The sequence below is a fragment of the Rhinopithecus bieti genome, unplaced genomic scaffold (assembly GCF_001698545.2).
Source record: "Rhinopithecus bieti isolate Rb0 unplaced genomic scaffold, ASM169854v2 scaffold_29976, whole genome shotgun sequence".
NCBI lineage: Eukaryota > Metazoa > Chordata > Mammalia > Primates > Cercopithecidae > Rhinopithecus > Rhinopithecus bieti.
Window position 1 is genome coordinate 1,762,752 of NW_016813386.1, and position 20,171 is coordinate 1,782,922.

Below are 20,171 nucleotides of genomic sequence, written 5' to 3' on the forward strand. Positions count from 1 at the left end.
CATGAAAACTTAAACTTATCTGTATTTTAATGTTTCACTACAGTTTTATACCTAACGAATGCCAAAAAATATTGTACAATTAGTATTCTTATAAATTTAGAAAACTAAAATGACTCCATATATTAGTATTTTCATATTCAGAGAAAGGTCATTAACACTTACTAAAAACTTAGGAAATATAGAATTACAATTATTGACATATTAAGATGATCATGACATAAATGATAAAAAGCATGCAAAATAAAAATATTTCACATATTTTTTGTATAAGCAATGTGCATGCATATAAAATAAAATATGAGAATATTTGCAGAATGTAACAGATTATTTCAATAGTGCAGGATAAGGAAAAGCCTCTTTTTTATTTTGTTTAGTATTTTAAAAGCTAATTTTTCTACGATGAACAATTATTTAATATGAAAAATACACTAATAAGCTAAAACTTTTTGAAATTTAACTAATGTGGCTTTTCTGCCTAATCTTGAATATGTTTAGATAATATCCCAAACGTTTCATAGTTATTTAATTTATTGAAAAATTTTAGTGTATTTCAATCAATTGGGTTTAGTAATGATTGTTTTAAGTCAAATAGGTGACTTCATAAGTCAATATATCAAAGATGAATAGTAAATTTTATAAAACAATGATAGCAAATGATAATGAAATATATTTTAACATGAAAATTGTATCAATTGATATTAATAAGTCCAAATTACTTAAGCTAAATCGATATCCTGAATAAATTTTTATAGTAATAGCTTCTCATATTTAGAATATCAGCCACATTATGATAATGACTGAAAATTGTAGTCCTTACTTGCTTTGATGCTTGTGATAATTTTAGAGTTGCAGCAGCCAAATCTTAAACTATAACTTGCATATCATACATTGGGATCCAAACTAGATTATTTCTGATACTAAAGACCATTCTCTTAACTTATTATTGTAATGGCTGTGTTAATATTTGGCAAGGTAGATTACTTATAAAATGGCTTACTTTTGTTTAAAAATTGTTTTTTATTTATTCAGTAACTGATCTGATTAAATTGAGTAATTAAGAATTACAATGCAACTCTGTTTTATCCTACTATAGAAGAGGCAAAACTTTATCTCTGCCTTCTTAGTCTTCAATTGGGCATGAGAATTAAGTTGATATAAAACAAACTAAACAGAACAAAAGAATAAAGATTTTATTTTACATGTATTTGGAAGTCCTCACGGAAAATGAGGAGTCAAAGAAGTGGCAAAAAACCCAAGTGATTATACAGCAGGTTTAATAAAGGATGGCAATAGTGCAAAAATAATTAAAATGTTTCGGGGGGGGATAAGGAAGATAAGAGTTGTTTCAACAAGGTGTGTTTGTACAGATTTTTCTTAGCCTTAACTCCCAGTCCCTGTGACAGTTTCTTTTATCCTGCTACAGGGATTGGCATCTTTCCCACCAGGGTTTATCTCCCATCTCTGGTGATAGATTGTTCCTTTTCTCCTGTGATAGGGAGAAAGGGGGAGATCAGTGTCCTTTCTCTACCTGCTTGTTCTCAAGTGCCTTTAGTTCAAAATAATCCTTATGGCAAAATGGCATTTTTGAGGGGTGACGACACATTGTGCCACACCTAACTACTCACTTGAAATCAAGAGAGATATTCATAAGCTTTAGTTTTCTAAGAACGCTCGCGTAGCTTAAAGGGTGGTCTATCTGCGATAGATTTCAGCCTTCACCTGGCAGTTGCCAGATAATCTCACTGACATTCACAAAAGAACAAAGTCATTTTTATCCTCTATTGTTTCAATGGGTAATTTTAAGAAAATTGTGAATAATTATTATAAAAGCTAACCCTTATTATTTATTGTGAACCAGCCATTGTTTTAAGCAAGTGAATGCATGAATATATTTAATTTTAGAAATTATGTTATAAGGTTAGTGTCTACTAACAAAGCAGCCTTATCAAGTTCCATAATGGGTCCTCTATCCTCTTGACTCTGTCTTTTCCCAGTGCAGCCTGCAATAGGCAATCACATACAGATGTGCCTAAATTTATGATGGCATTATGCCCAGATAATCCCATTGTAAGTTCAAAATGTAAGTCAAAAATGTATTCAATACACCTAACCTACTGAACATTACAGCTTAGCCTAGCCTACCTGAAACATTTTCAGAACACTTACATTAGCCTACAGTTAGGCAAAATCATCTAACCCAAAGCTTATCTTATAATCAAGTATCAAATATCTCATGTAATTTATTAAACACTGACTGAAAGTGAAAAACAAAATGGTTGTATTGGTACTCAAAGCACGGATTCTACTGACTGCGTATCACTTTTGCACCATCACGAAGGCAAAAAAGTCTTAAATGAAACCATCGTAAGTTAGGGGCCATCTGTATTAAAGTGAATCGTTAAGTGTTTTTAAGTGTTTCCATTTACCACCATTTCTAACTCCATTATTAGTTTTCTCTCATTTGTTTATTTATTATTTATTTATTTATTTATTTTTGACATGGAGTTTCACTCTTGTCACCCAGGCTGGAGGGCAGTGGTACGATCTTGGCTCACTGTAACCTCCGCCTCCTGGGTCAAGCGATTCTCCTGCTTCAGCCTCCTGAGCGGCTGGGATTACAGGCGGCTGCCACCATGCTGGGCTAGTTTTTTGTATTTTTAGTAGAGACAGGGTTTTACCACGTTGGGCAGGCTGGTCTTGAACTCCTGACCTCAGGTGATTCGTCTACCTCAGCCTCCCAAAGTGCTGGGATTACAGGCAGGAGCCACTGCGCCTGACCACTAGTTTTCTGTTATAGACCTGTAATATGTATGCCTATAAGAGAAATGAAAAACTAAAATATAATCTGGCATGTAACTGCTCTGAATAAAGAAGTTAGGTGTCATATTTGGAGCACATGTGTCTCTGCTCTTCCTTCTCCATTTGGTCTCCAAATCCATCCTTCTTCCTGTTTTGTCCTGTTCTGTGCCCTAGAAGGCTGACTTCTCTGCAATGACTTTGATTTTCAGATGCATTCAATTCACAGAATATCCTATTGAAAGGCAAGAGAAAAAAGCGGTCTAAATTTTGGTCCCCTGTCCCCCAATGTCCTCGCTTTGTTGAGGTTCTGATACTGGCTGTGTCCTTGCTTGACTACTGCTCCTTTTAAGTGGTACCCAAAAATGGCTCCAGATTTTCTTTGGTTAGGATAACTTCATTCACTTCCTTTGGCTCTTATGGTCTAGTGCTGATAATAGCATCTTACTGTAGCCAATAGTTCTCTTGTGCTTTTCCTACTTCATTAGTTTCCAAAAACTGCCTGCCCTTCTGTTAAAAAGTCTCCTTATTTTACACACTTTGGCTCCACCCCTTTGAGATGGCCATTAGTTTCCTGCTGATATCCAGAGTAACAGAGTGGAGGAACAGGACTTATAATTAATATTTTTAAAACATGACTTTAAGAGAAAATAATTGTACTAAGAGCATTGTACTTTACCCAGTTTAAACCAGACTACCCTAGAATACCACTGTCCTTCTTTATTACAGAACCTACTTTTTAAATATCAAAATTGGTTTAAATGTTTTTGAAAACACATGCTTCTCAATGACTCTAATGTAATCTCATGTTAGTTCAAAGTTGCTTTCTCTTTTCCCTGTGTAAACACTCATTTTTCAGCCTTCTTTGCTTACTAGTCAGTAACAAAACAGCTCTGGGCATATTTGAGTCCATCTCTTTTTTCTAAGATGAAAAATAAGTGGGCCTGAACTAGGTATTTTCATTTATCATAACAACCATTTGAACAGAATTCTCTGGACACAAATGTAATTCTTTAAACAATATTGGTGAACAGAGTTTAATTTCTGTTCTTACCTGTTAGCATTTATAGTAACTTTATTGACCCTTTCTTTTTTAACACTGTTAAATCAAAATTTTAACTGTGAAACAGCTACATGTTATTGATCTTGACAGGTTTTTTTTTCAATAGTTCAAACCTGTGGACTCACTGGGGTAACTGCTTTTTCTTAGGCATTTTTCTCAATCATTTAGTAGAGACATTTCTTTATTTAAGAAACAGTGTTGTCATAGCTTCACTAAAAGCAATTCTGATACTAAAACTGTATACATGTTATGCACATATTTCAGAAGGTATTCAGAAAAATCTGCTTCCTTGTCTTGTAATTACCTTATACACACTTTCCATCAAGTGGCTTTTAATTTTCTGGCCATAGCTTAATTTGAATGAGTATAGAAAACTAATGGGATATTATTTGAAGTCTAGAGAAATAAGAAACTACTGTATTATTGAAGCAAGAGATGTTTTAAAATATTACAATTATGTGAACACTTATTGGAATTCCATGAACTCCCCAAAGTTAATAGATTGTATTAGACCCTTCTCAGAAGTCACGCTTTGTGGCATTTGCTCTTATTTATTGTCCTGGCAGAAAGTTCCAGCTGAAGTCAAGGTCACCTTCTATCCTAAAGTTGGTATAATTAGTATCAATTCGGTGTTTCACCAAGCTGATACAGGAGGTTATTAACTGTGTTTCATGTGGAGTGTCAAAGAAGCAAGGGCAGTGCCTGCAATCTTTTCAGCTTCAAAGGCACGGCTCATAAATTTAATTCACTGGTTAGTAAGAAAGATACAACCAGTTTATTAATGATTTTTAAAAAAATTTTAGAGATGTTCTAGAAATATCTTTATTTATATATGTAGAACAGGCTTCTTAAATATAAAACAGATTAATGACACAATAACTCACTTTAGCCTTGGTATTTTATAGGACATACTTTCTGAAACTATTATTATAATTATAATATATTATAACAATTTTATTTATATGAACATTGAATTTTTTTAATGGTTATACTGGGGAACTTTTTTTCTTTCTTAGGGATTGTTTTCAGAAAACGTATATATTGTTAGATTATATTAAATAGATTATTACTACAAAATCCAGTAAGACACTTCTTGTAGAGCAGTGAAAATATATTAGTAGACCTGTTTATTTAAAAGAAATGAAAGCTAATAGAATGAAGATTTCTGTTTAAATTGATGGAAGCCAAAGAAATAAATAAGTTTAAAATGAAACTTTAAAAAATGTCTGATACTTTAAATTATGCAAGCCACAAGAGTGCCCTTAGAAAATAGAAGAGAGCATACATGTTCTCCTTCCTTTAATAGGTAATAGTGGAAAGAAAATGTAAATGCAAGGTTTTCTCAAATATTTTCCAAATGCAGCAAACAAGTCAGTAAATATTTAAAGATTTTCAAACTGTGTCAGAATTCAGCTTCATTCAAGTCAGATGGAAATGCTCAATTTAGTTTTGGAAATGGTTATGTATAACCAATGATATATATTTCTATACTAAATAAGGTCCATAAGAATATAAATAAAAACTTTAGCATTCGATGCTAACCTGAAATAACATAACTTGACACATTGCAACTATTCAAATGTTTAGATCCATGGCTAACTAAAAATCCTGGACCCCCAAGCCAGCATTCCTACCCACATCCTGCCTGCAGCCACTCCATAAGCATTTATAATGTGATACTCGCAGCAAGTTTGAAAGCACCTCCACCTGTAGAACATATATGTTGCTTGTTCCTTAAGCATTTTTACCTTGTTTTCACTAGGGACTATTTTAGATATTTAATTTTAAAACTTAGTCAACTAAACATAGTCATTATAGTTTTTTTAAAGACTAGTGAAAATTAAACTATTTTTGTACCCTAAACATAGAAATCAGTCTTTTGTAGATAAGCAGATTTCTCTATATGGACCATCTGGATATTGAATAATTACTTAATTTTGTCAAGAAAAGAAACCCCAACATATTGACACTTAATTTTTAAAAGCTCACAACATTGTGCAAATTGTGTTTTATTACCACCAATAAAACAAAAAAGATTTTTAATAGCTGAACACTCATAACAAAAGCTCATAAACAACTTCTTGATTTGTACACTTTGGGATTTAACTGTGTCAAGATGATATATTCTACTATTCCAAATGTTCTATTTGAGTACGTTTATAGTGACTAACTCAGAGCTATAATGATTTTATTTGATTCATTTTTTTTTTTCTCAGTGCTGGGATGCTTTTTCTTTTATTCTGATGTTTTTTTATTTCTTTGTATTCTGTTTTTTAAAGCATTTAAACCAAGAAGGAAAAAAAGACACATAGTAATGAAACCAAATAAAAATTAAGTAAAGATAGACTTGATTTCTTTTGATATGAAGGACCTGGAGAACAGAAGGGCAGGATAGAACATCACTGATTCTTAACCTTATTTAATTAAATAAACACTTCAGACAGTAGTTTGAAGTACACATATGTCTTGTGGTGTTTAGTTTAGCTTATTTTATTTTGAAGTCAGAAACATGAAACAACTGAGGTAAGAGAATCTGAATATAAATGAAACTCTTTCATAGTCCACATTTTTTTAGTCAACTGTAGTTCATTTAAAATGTCCACATTAAATATGAGTAGAATTTGACAATTCATCTCAACCTTTCAACAATGGCCCAAAGAAGTACTTAACTTTCTTTTATTTTCAATTTATACAGCTCAACTTTGTATATATGATTTTTTTTACAAGTCACTAAGATTTTTTCAAATGTCTTTAGAGGAAAAAAGTAGTTATTTATTAAGATCTTTCAGAAAGCAATGTTTTAGGATTATAGTGATACAAACAGATCCCTAAATTCATCTACATTGAAAGAATTAAGGTTTTCAATGCACATGATGTAAAATACAATGGCATTAGATGGGCTAAAATTATGGGTCCATAATTTCTGGACTGGATTTATAGCCATTTCAGACGTATGCTAAAAAATCATTGTATTCTTCAAGAATGATTTTAAGTATTTTAGTTAATGTTACCTTTTTAAACGTATATCACAACAGTCATGCTATGGTCTGTTGGACCATGTGTCCTCCTGAGTACACAAATGTCCTCCTGAAAATTCACATGTTGAATTCCTAACCCTCAAGGTGATGACATTAAGAGGTGGGGGCCTAGGGAAGTGATTAAATCATGAGGTGGAGCCCTCATGAACGTGCTATGTACCTGTATAAAAGAGGCTCCAGAGAGCTGCTCTGTCCCTTGCACAATGTGAGGACACATGGAAAGACAAGTAGAAGTCATCATCTATGAGGAATGGACCCTTAACAGGCACCTAATATACACACGACTTGATCTTGGCTTTCCTGGCCTCCAGAACTTTGAGAAGTAAGTATTTGTTATGTGTAAGTCACTGAGTTATATTTCGTTATAGCACCCCGAATAGACCAAGGCAACTAATGCAGAATTAAATTGTGAAGAATTGAGTACACATCTTAAAATATTGTGAGTTTTGTCAATATAACTCTAGTTCTAGATATTTTGACAATTTGATTTCTTCAGTTTAAAAAAAAATCATTTTTTTTCTGTGTGCTGTACCATTTTGAACTAAGGTTCTGTTGCAACAAATCTCATTATAATTAATCAATTTGTTGAGATGTTGAGATTACCAAACAAATAATGTAGTTTTTGTTAGTATAAAATTATAATTCTACCATTTCAAAGACTGATGTAAAACTAAATCTATATTTGAATCAGTAATTCATTTGAAGTTTTACATGGATTGTATAATTCTAATCACCATTTTTTGGATTTCTTTCCCTATCTGGTATATTGAAATGTATGATGTATTTGAATCCACTCTTAGTAATAGGACAGTGTATACTGGTTTACATCTTTCCATATCTATCAGCTCATCTCTACATTTAGTGCATTTACTGGTCTGTACAGGTAAAAACAAATATCAATTGTTACCTTAGAAAATTTTCTGTCCTAAGTTTAAAAGTTCAGTTATAAATTCTTATTTAAAAATTATGATAAATAAACAAAAGCACTTAAATATATAACTATGTTTCATATGTCTCCTGAATTTGCAATAAGTTAACATCATCTGTAAAAGAGGATGCTACTAAAGATTACTAGATTATGACATGGTTTATTATGAAATTAAAATTATATGATAAAAATGAGAATGTTATTAAATTAAACATGCCATGCTAAAATAATGCTTATATTAATACTAGAAATCAAGTCAAAGTCATCTGGAATTATTTTAGAAATGAGTATATTAAATTAATAAAAATATCACAATGACCTAAAACAGTAACATGTATAATATATGTGTGGACATAATATATGTGTACATATGTTATGTGTACATATATGCACACATATGATATATAATATATAATTTGAATAATTGTATATATAGAATATAAAGCATATATCATATATAATATAATATGGAGCATTGTATTATGCATAATATAATACAGAGCATATATAATATGTATACTATATATTACATATGTCATATATATACATATATGTGTATATATAATCTGAATTTTAAAGTTGGCTATGCCACTGTAAAATAAGTATGCAATTTCCAAAAGCTGAAATAATTAAAATGATATAGATTAAGAATACTTTAAATTTTATGAAAAGTATATGAACTGTTATACTTCAAAGGGCAGACAGATGGTAGATGATTGATAGATAAAAGATAGAGAGATAGATAGATATGAATGGCACCATATGCTCTAGTATAATTTTCATCTGATGTTTGTTTCATACAATCAATAAAATAGAATTGAAATGAAAAGTAATTAGTGCATTAACACCAAAGAATTTTGCCAGATTAAAACTGTCATTATAGGTGAAAATCTACCATTTCATTAATGGTATGTTACAACTACTGGTAAACACCTTTGAAAAAATAATTCTGTCATTTATTGAGTATTGCTTACATTTTCATAACTTTAGATATAATTCTCAAGTCAAAGCTGTGCTTCATGTTTTCTGATGAAAACAAATTGATGCTCAATTTGCTGCACTGTCCGAGGTCAAACACCTTGTAAACAAAATAACTAAAAGTCATATCCAAAGATGTATCCAGGGCTCAATTATTATTTGTCTTTCCCATGGCTGCTAAAGTTGGTTCATTTCCATGTGTTTTGACACCCTTATTTGTAATTGCCTAATTTCTAATTGCCTGTTTTATTCCATGTGGTTGAAGTTCTTCTTCCTTCAAATAGGAATACATTTTAAACACAAGCTGAAGAGTTGTGCAAATTCTTAAGGTTATGACATTGACAATCCAGTGCAGTTTCTTTCACTCCATTTCATCTTGACTTTTAATATAGATACAGCTGTGATTCTTTAAATTTATTTTAAATTGGTTTAGCATCTCATAGAATGAAAATTCAGCAATAGCAGGAGTTGTAAAAGTGTAAATGGAGATATTAACAGTGATTTATGTGTGATCATTTATTAAATATATGGAGATAAATGTTATAGTTTGTGAAATTTGAAGAAATGTAATTTAAACCTAATAAAATCAAATACATTTAGTTGATTTCAAATTACTGAATAAGATAAAGGAATGAAATAAGTAAACCAAAAAGAAATGCTGTAAGCTGAAAATATTCCTTCTTTTTAGTTCTTAGCTTTTCTTAGGCAACATATTCTTATTATGAATCCTTTTTAATCATGATTTTAAACCATCTTTCATAAACTTATAAATAAATTATTTTCAAATATAATCGCATCTAAAAGCTTTAATTTAAAAGGCAATTCATAAAGAAACAACATCACATAATTTAAAAGAATAAAGTGTAAAACTTATAACNGATTGATAGATAAAAGATAGAGAGATAGATAGATATGAATGGCACCATATGCTCTAGTATAATTTTCATCTGATGTTTGTTTCATACAATCAATAAAAATAGAATTGAAATGAAAAAGTAATTAGTGCATTAACACCAAAGAATTTTGCCAGATTAAAACTGTCATTATAGGTGAAAATCTACCATTTCATTAATGGTATGTTACAACTACTGGTAAACACCTTTGAAAAAATAATTCTGTCATTTATTGAGTATTGCTTACATTTTCATAACTTTAGATATAATTCTCAAGTCAAAGCTGTGCTTCATGTTTTTCTGATGAAAACAAATTGATGCTCAATTTGCTGCACTGTCCGAGGTCAAACACCTTGTAAACAAAATAACTAAAAGTCATATCCAAAGATGTATCCAGGGCTCAATTATTATTTGTCTTTCCCATGGCTGCTAAAGTTGGTTCATTTCCATGTGTTTTGACACCCTTATTTGTAATTGCCTAATTTCTAATTGCCTGTTTTTATTCCATGTGGTTGAAGTTCTTCTTCCTTCAAATAGGAATACATTTTAAACACAAGCTGAAGAGTTGTGCAAATTCTTAAGGTTATGACATTGACAATCCAGTGCAGTTTCTTTCACTCCATTTCATCTTGACTTTTAATATAGATACAGCTGTGATTCTTTAAATTTATTTTAAATTGGTTTAGCATCTCATAGAATGAAAAATTCAGCAATAGCAGGAGTTGTAAAAGTGTAAATGGAGATATTAACAGTGATTTATGTGTGATCATTTATTAAATATATGGAGATAAATGTTATAGTTTGTGAAATTTGAAGAAATGTAATTTAAACCTAATAAAATCAAATACATTTAGTTGATTTCAAATTACTGAATAAGATAAAGGAATGAAATAAGTAAACCAAAAAGAAATGCTGTAAGCTGAAAATATTCCTTCTTTTTAGTTCTTAGCTTTTCTTAGGCAACATATTCTTATTATGAATCCTTTTTAATCATGATTTTAAACCATCTTTCATAAACTTATAAATAAATTATTTTCAAATATAATCGCATCTAAAAGCTTTAATTTAAAAGGCAATTCATAAAGAAACAACATCACATAATTTAAAAGAATAAAGTGTAAAACTTATAACATTGTTTGTATACTAAATGAATCCCCTACACTTTCAATTATGAACTAGAATATTAATGATGCAAGTGAGTCTGGTGACTTCCGCAGTCCTCAGATGTTTGATGAGGATGGAAAGAAATGGGCATTAGGCTAACATTAAAATTCAATAATACTATTTTTTTTCTTTTAAAATAGATAATATGAACTTCCCAGCTTAAAAAAGAAAACTTTTTAAAAATACTTTTGTGTGATTTCTTAAAAAATGTTCTCTTTCAACCTTTAAGTTAAAAAAGAGGGATTGGTTTTCGTTCACATCTTTCTGTGTGTGTACTCATGCGTCTTCTTGGAGGTTGGTTGTGTGCTTAAGGGAAAAGTAAATTATTTGAGCACTTTCAGTATCCATGGTGTAAAGTTTACAAAAACATGTTAAGAAACCTGAAAAAAAGTGAAATTACCAGAAAGAGTAAACCATTGATTTTAGCTTAGTGGCAAAGGACATTAACAGATAATTCTCAAAAGCAGACATGCATGTGGCTAACAAGCATATGAAAAAATGTTCAACATCGCTAATCATTAGAGAAATCCAAATCAAAACCACAATGAAATACCTTCTCACACCAGTCAGAATGACTGTTACTAAAAAGTCAAAAACATCAGATGCAGGCAAGTTTGCAGACAAATGGAATGCTTGCATACTGCTGGTGGGAATATAAATTAGTTCAGTCACTGTGGAAAGCAGCCTGGAGATTTATGAAAGAAATTAAAACAGAGCTACTGTTTGACCCTGCAATCCCATCACTGAGTATATACCCAAAATAATATAAATTGTTCTACCATAAAGACACATGCACACATATACTCATCGCAGCACTATTCACAATATCAAAGACATGGAATCAAACTAGATGCCTATCAGTGGTGGACTGGATGAAGAAAATGTGGTATATGCATTAGAAATACTATGCAGCCATAAAAAAGAAAGAGATCGTGTCCTTTGCAGCAACAAAGATGCAGCTTGAGGTCATTATTCTAAGCAAATGAATGCAGGAACAGAAAACCAAATATCGCATATTCACACTTATAAGTGAGGGCTAAATATTGAGTACACCTGGACACAAGGATGGGAACAATAGATACTGGGGCCTAGTTGAGGATGGGAGGGTTACAGGAGGGTGAGGATCAAAAAACTACCTATCACATACTATGCTCACTACTTGCGAGACAAAATAATTTGTATACCAAATCCCAGCAACATTCAATTTACCAATATAACAAACTTCTACATGTACTTCTGAACCAAAAATAAAAGTTGGAAGGAAAAACAATGCAATAAACCAAATCCCACTTAAGATTCATGTGAACCAATATAAAAGAATGTTGTTAGCTTCATTTGAAATAAAATATTTTTCTCTTATAATAGTCTATAATTGCGTGTGTGTAAATGTGTGTGTGTAGGTTTGTAATTATATCGATATTTAGTCCTTTGAAGCAGAATATATATATATATANTATATATATATATATATATAGTCCTTTGAAACAAAATACCATAGATTTTTTTTCCAAAAGACCATATGTAATATTTTCCCACAAAGAACATTAGTACTTTTCAATAAAGATTAAGCACACAAACTGTTTTGTTCATGGTGAGAGGAAATGTATACATTTGATTGTTAGTGATTTTAGATGCCAGTAGTTGTCATAATTTTAGGTCCTGACATAGAGTCATACATATAGCATATATTCAATAAATATTTTTTGAAGAATAAGGCATAATTGAATATTAGATTTTTGTGTTACAAATGGACCTTTAAAAAAAAAAGTCAATATATCTCCCTCCTTTCCCATTGACGCGATTCGTTTATACAGTCAGAACTTAATAGTATCACAGATACTGTGTTAGTATGCAGTGATTACATTTTATTTAAACTGCTGTTTGTGGAAAACCTTACAGAGCATCACAAATTAAAGCAAAGTAGACCTTTAGATAGCTTTCATTTTACATAATATTATAAAGCACTTCTAACTTTTTCTTCATTTTCATTATGTCTTTTTGCCCATTTTATATAATTTTTTACAAGAAAGACCTTCAAACTCTTCTCACAGATTTAGCTTAAATAAAGTCCAATCATACAAAACATACCTAGCTATTTCCGAAAATTCTTATGGCTACTACCATCAAACTTATTTAGTCATCAATCTTGTACATTGTATAATATAGTTGATGTCATTATTTAAAAAAGGAAAATTATCAGACATTAGAATATTTTTCTGAAACAAAAGAAAGACCATTATAACTGTCAAATCAAAGCTAGCAAATCAACTTAATATCAATAATTAATTAAAATTTCAAGAAAAACAGTCTAATTGAACAACCTTTAATAACTATGAATAATAATGATAAACATAACCTTCATACAACTGAATTAAATATAATAATATAAAGTCCTCATGAATTTCAAGTTAAATTGTTAAATTTCACAGATATTAGTAGAGCCAAGGTGACATTAAACATATATAAGAAATNTCATTATTTAAAAAAGGAAAATTATCAGACATTAGAATATTTTTCTGAAACAAAAGAAAGACCATTATAACTGTCAAATCAAAGCTAGCAAATCAACTTAATATCAATAATTAATTAAAATTTCAAGAAAAACAGTCTAATTGAACAACCTTTAATAACTATGAATAATAATGATAAACATAACCTTCATACAACTGAATTAAATATAATAATATAAAGTCCTCATGAATTCCAAGTTAAATTGTTAAATTTCACAGATATTAGTAGAGCCAAGGTGACATTAAACATATATAAGAAATAAAAAGACAGACTTAAATATGACAAATTCTCTCTGAGCACTGCTTATGTAGAAATTAAATTTAAATCATGTTTTCCTTTTTTTTTTTGAGACGGAGTCTGGCTCTGTCGCCCAGGCTGGAGCGCAGTGGCCGGATCTCAGCTCACTGCAAGCTCCGCCTCCAGGGTTCCCGCCATTCTCCTGCCTCAGCCTCCCGAGTAGCTGGGACTACAGGCGCCGCCGCCACGCCCGGCTAAATTTTGTATTTTTGGTAGAGACGGGGTTTCACCATGCTGGTCAGGCTGGTGTCAATCTCCTGACATCGTGATCCACCCGCCTCGGCCTCTCAAAGTCCTGGGATTACAGGCGTAAACCACGGCGCCCGGCCTTAAACCATGTTTTTCTATAAGGGCTTCAATTTTTTTTTTTTTTTTTAATTTCCTCATCAACTACTAACCACTTAATAACTGCTCAGGAATACTTTTTATATTTCTCAACCGTAACATAGTTATTTCTTCTGCCTTTAAGGATACTCCTACCTTTATAAGGTTGCTTTCTTTGAAACAAAAATTCTTATATGTATAACGATACCAGAAATTACTCATGGAGCCATCTGGGACAACAGACATTTGCTTTTAGAACACTCTATTAGTAGAATAAGTAGCTTCATTCAGCAAATCACTTTAGGATAACAAGTATTTTGAATATTTACTTGCAAGTTCTATGTGGAGAATAATTTATACTGGCCCCATGCACTATGTCAATTTTAGAACAATTTCAACACTATACGTATTTTTACATAGTTGCAGAGGACTAGCAAGTTATTAACATTAAACTGGAATTTTAAAAAAAAGCAAAAGCTACCTCTGCACACATGAACATCTTATGTATTTGTTTACCTCTCAAGACAGGCAAAAACTGTGTGTCATGCTAACATTTTAAATTTGACCAACATTTTAAAGCCCCGTATATTTTAAATCTATATTCTGCAAGATTTTGATAAATCTTAAGTAACACTCAAAAAATAAAAAGTACCATAATTTCTCATATTCTATTCCAATAACCCTAACTGATAGTAATTTAGGTGACTTAATTCTCATAATTAAGTAAAATTGAATCTTAATGTTTTAACCTTTCTAAAACTTCCACAAAGCTCCAGTTAATGTGCTTTCCAGGCTATAACAAAGAAGCATACTGTACCTCTGATGCTGCTGGTTGTTGCAGATGTGGTTGGGCTGGTTGTTATGGTTACAGTGGTTGTGACTGTTGCAGTGGTAAGGGAGGGGATGATAGTAGTGGGAAGCAAAGTGTTGGGAACATCTGGTGAGTGGAAAAAAAATATAAACAAAATCATATCATGCAAACAAAAGAGAAACACAAGTGATTCAAATTATAAATACAGATAACTTATTGAGGTTTAACTTTAACAAGCTTTAACAGAACATCAGGTACAAAACCGACTGTGTCACACAATTCTTGTCATTTTTTTTTCACTTTTTTTCGTGCTCCAACACAAAGCAAAAACTTGGAGCAATGTTTGAGAATAAGCAGGTTGTTTGCAATATTGAGAGTAAAATGTAAAATGACAAGAATTCATTTGTTCACTGAGTCATTTAAAAAGTTTGACATGCAGTAACAAAAAAACATATAGGTAAAAAAAAAATGACATGCTTTGTCAAAGAAGTAAACAGAATGACACATACAGAAATAAACACATATACCACCATATAAGATTAACAAAATGTTAACAATGAATGTGTAAATGCATGTTAAATGCTTTTTGATTTTTTTTCTTTTAGGAAGACTTAATGATAGGAAATGAAAGCAATCTTTAGAAACAAACAAACAAAAGAAGCCAATTGTTATTATTATTGTTATTTTGCTTCTCCTGTTCTCACAAATGATGTTAATGCACAGTTTAGAATCTTGCAATTCTTACCCTGTTTAGCTGGTAACGCCTTCTAATAATTTTGCAGTACCTAGGAGTCTTTGGCAAGTATTGAGTCAACTAGCATGGCACCCAATATTCTGAAAGGTTTATGATTTATTTTAATATGGCATACCTAGGAGAGGTTACCGAGCATACACTGGAAGTGTAACATTGAACCTTTAATCCATAATTTCTAAGTTGCCAAAAGTTAAGAGTAGCTTCAAATACAGAGAAAATAAAACCCAGAAAGAATAGTGTTTAATGTCCAAATCCTCTTTCCTTTCACTCAAAATCAGCTGAAAATATGAAGAGCAGCACAGAGAACATTGAAACAATACAGCCAGTGTCAAGCTATGAGAACTTCAGCGATACCCTCAGAGAGTCCAATCTTGTCGAAAGTGAATACGCGTGTAATCTACACAGTGAGGACATTAGAAACAGTTTCCAAATTACCAATAATTCCTGTGCTGAGGTTTGATTTCACATGTTTGTCACATAGCCCCCATATATTCCTAGTGTTTGACAGATTATTTTGTATTTAAAAGTTTCCTGTCATTCTCAGTTAAAGTCTGAGTCACACTAAACATTTTCTAGTACTTTACTGCTGATAAATAGCCCTCCTCACTCTGTAGACTCTACCCGCTGAATTTTCTACACTGGATACATCAGAAAACAGCATGAGATGGCTCTCTTATCTTGAATATTGATGTTTACACCTGTTTTTCGACAGGGAAAATGCTTCCTGGCCAGTCAAATTAAGAAAACAACCTTCTGAAAACTCAGTGGTGCTGCATTAATCACTAGGGAAAATGGGTAAAGCCTGAAGTGCGATTTACCATTATCATAAAGTAGAACTGACTTTAAAGACATTATAAATGAAGAAAGATTATGTATATGGACAAAGATGCTTCTTGTTTACTAATTGTTATAACTCCTTATTTCAAGGTAAGAGTTCTTAAACAGTTTAGGCGGGCAGGAGGTAAATGAAAACATTTTCTAAATTAAAAAAAAGTGTGATTTTAACTTTTATACATATCTAAAATAGAAAACAATACATTCTTTCTTAGCAAAATTATTTGCTTATTAGGATCTCAAAATGTATGCATTTAATAACTGCAAAGGCCAATATCTTCCAAGGATAGCAAATTTAAGAACAAACAATACTACTAGTCATTTAAAACTCCATGTAAATGAACTGTTATTTCCAAATTTATCACAGATTATAACACGTTGGCTTATTTCCTATCACATAATCAGTTCGAATATGATTGCATTGGATCTTATTCTAATAAGAAAAGTAGTCTTTCAAAATCAGCCCCATCATTGAATTATTAAGAGAAAGAATACAAATGATGGGATTTCATTTTGGTTTTAGTTTAGGCAATAATAATAATTATTGTTGTTGTTATTGTAGTACTATTTGGAGTCCCCCCCAACCTTGCCTCGCTTATTCCACATCAAAAAATATAGGTAGTAATAAATCCTGAATTTTTTAAAGACAGTCTATATATTTTCAAGTACTATGAGCATTCTTCTATAAAGCAAACCATATCTTTATTTCTTACAAGTGTAAAAATGCAGTAAGCATACATTTTCCATAGGTTAATACTCAAATAACTTAAAAGATAAGTAGTTTTAATAATTGTTAATCCACTTCAAACCAACATCCTTAGAATCTTTTGAAATATACAAATAGACAACATTACAAATTATTATTTACACACAACTTGGTTCTTTTTTATCTCTTCAGCATCCTCTCTTATCCTCCTCTCCGACTTCATATGTAGCTAAAACCAAATTGACTGAAAGTAATTTGGTGGAAAGTGCCAAAATGACAATCGGGTTTAAAAAATGACTTGTCGTAAAGAAACCTATGCCTGTTACTGTTACATGTTTTTAACTACTACTAGTTTCATTTTGTTCTATGTGTTTTAAAACATTTTGTTTTCTAATAATTTTAAGGGTTTTATTCTGTTCTTTCATTATTTGTTAAAGACCACCCCATTATTTCAGCTATATCATGAAATAGTAAAAGTTAAAATAAGCTAAATATTCAGCACCAGAATATTAATTGGAATAATTGAATAAAATTGAATAATGTAAGATCAATTGAATGAGCTGAAACTCTCTGAAAGACCAGGACAGTTGCATGAAACGTCTGTCTTCTACCTGAACTTGCTACCTGCTCTGCTTTTCTTGCTATCAGTGTACCACTAGACAATCAGTTCTTCAAGGGAAGAGCTCTGCCTAGAATTCTGCACATTTTTAAACCTCTTACACTGTTAATGAAAAGAAAACTCCATCAAATATGGCACAAGGTGGAAACTGCAGCCCATTTTATACCTTGTAAGATGATACCACTTAAAATATTCCCCAATATTGAAAATATACTAATTCATACAAAGAGAATTTATACACATGCACACATACATCATAAAAATACTAAATACTGGTTCAACATTAACTTATTAATTATTTCCATAGGACAAGATAATCTGCAGTTATACTAATATTTTAAGTAATTTGCTTAATATGACATGGCCGTGTCAGTATATCTTAATATATGCCTTATATATTAACATCCTATGATTAATCAAATGGTATTTGAACATAGACACCAAGACAACTATAAATAAAACATGGTCAAATTTATGGCATGTGATGCATAATTTATGAATATTGGAATTTAGAAATGTTAACCATCCAATACACAGCTCAATTTGTATATTTCACCTCTGATTTCAACGTTGCAAAATATGAGCTCATTGTTTTTTGTTTTCTTTGGAGAGTGTATTAATTTAACCAACTCTAAATGCATTTTCCTGAAATAAAAATGTAGTTATAAATGATAGGCTCAGCACTTCAAATTTACGAAAGAAATTAATTATGTTGTATTATATATTTGTAGTTTGTATTTTTAGATGTTAAGGTATAAAGAGTGAAGAGTCAGCAACTGATAAAATATGTAGCTAATAGAAAAGGCATTTGAAAAATGAACTAAGTGAAAGTAACTAAATTTTGTCTAGAGCTGATCAGAGAAATTAGTAATTATACATAAATTATTTAGACACAATTTAAATCCAAACAAGATAAATTTCAATGATTCATCAAAATCAGAATTTAAAATACTCTCATTAATATGAAATTTGTTTGCTATCTAATCTAACAATAGTTTTCAGGAAGTTAAAAGTTTTAATCACAATATATAGGAATGTGTAATGATAATTTCTCTGAAATTATGAAATCATAATTATGTGTTTTAAATTTATTTAGCCAATTTAGTCTCACCACATGCTAAATACCATATATCACTGTATACTAAAACAAGTAATACTTGCTAAAATAAATTGATGGTTTTAGATAGGATATGAAATGAATTCATACAGATCCAGTGTTCATTATCTAAACTTTAAATATATCTTTATACATACATTTTATATATGTACACATTTTACATAAATCCTGGACCTCTATCTGTGCGTGTGTGTGTGTGTGTGTATAAAGAAGTTTTATTTAAAAGGAAATGTGAGCCTTTTTATTGACAGGAAACTGAGAAAAGTAAAGATTCCAAGATATGAAAATATCTTCTTATAATTTTGTCTACACATAAAGTTTGAATTATAATAAATTATACTTTTCATTTCACTTATAACATATATAAAGTACTGTTTTCATGTAAAACATGAAATTTGGGAGTATTTCAATAACAAACAGAAACCCTAAATCTAGTCAGTAAAACAATTTCATATTTGGGCAGACAAAGTCTAACTAGGCTGCAAAAGTCATTCATTTGAGTGAATGTTGGGGTGCCAATAAATGCAATGTAAATAATCTGAGTACTTCTATAAGAACTTAGTCACATGCAGAAGTATAATTTCAGCTAAAGCAACACATTTGCCAAATCAGGAAACTAAAAGCTGTTTACAGGACCATGGCTAAACGTTAATATGATAAATTCATCAGTCCATCATCTCTTCTGCTCAACCTGTGTGACTCTGATAGGAACTCCAAAACTGCGCCCACCATTGTGTTGAGGCAGCCATAATGTTAAGGTTTCCTGGTACAACAGGGGTTAGAGTTTCTCACAGCATACATGTCTGGCTTGTTTTCTTAATGTTTCAAGTGCTGAGTTAATGTAGAGAAAGAAGCTTAAGCCTAGCACACAAGAAGACATCTGCCTCTGACACAAGTGCTTTCCCCCATGACAGAGCTAGACATAGCTCTTTCTGTTCTTTGTGCTGTAGGTTCTCAGAGGCACACCCCATTTCACATTTGTTTTCTCTTTCATGTCCATCCTTTAAATCCTGGTTCAAATAAGATCTCATATGGAAAGCATGGCCTAGTTCTGCAAAGAGTAATATCTTCCTTCTCTGAGCTTTTAGGCATTTTGCAGACACCCATATACATGTTTATATTTATGTGTTTACCTTTCCCAATAAACTGTAGGCTCAGCCTTATAAATTAACATGTTCTTATCTTTTAAAATATCACTTTGTCTTAGACAAATATACTCTGAGCCAATCCTTCATTAGCTTTTCATCTCAGAATAGCCACCCTTTCTTGATACCTAGCAAAATGCTTCTCTCACGTCTCAGCCTGATTCCTACCTGCTTTGTGAAGACTTCCTTGACT

General features: G+C 31.2%; 1 protein-coding gene across 3 annotated transcripts in view; it reads right to left on the reverse strand.

Annotated features, from left to right (window-relative positions):
- Window positions 1-20,171, reverse strand: part of CADM2 (cell adhesion molecule 2) — a 491,388-nt gene that overhangs the window by 65,029 nt on the left and 406,188 nt on the right. For all 3 annotated transcript variants that reach the window (XM_017848170.1, XM_017848169.1, XM_017848168.1), the window contains one exon: window positions 14,810-14,929. In XM_017848170.1, coding sequence (XP_017703659.1) covers window positions 14,810-14,929 — 120 coding nt within the window. The remainder of the gene's footprint in view (window positions 1-14,809; window positions 14,930-20,171) is intronic.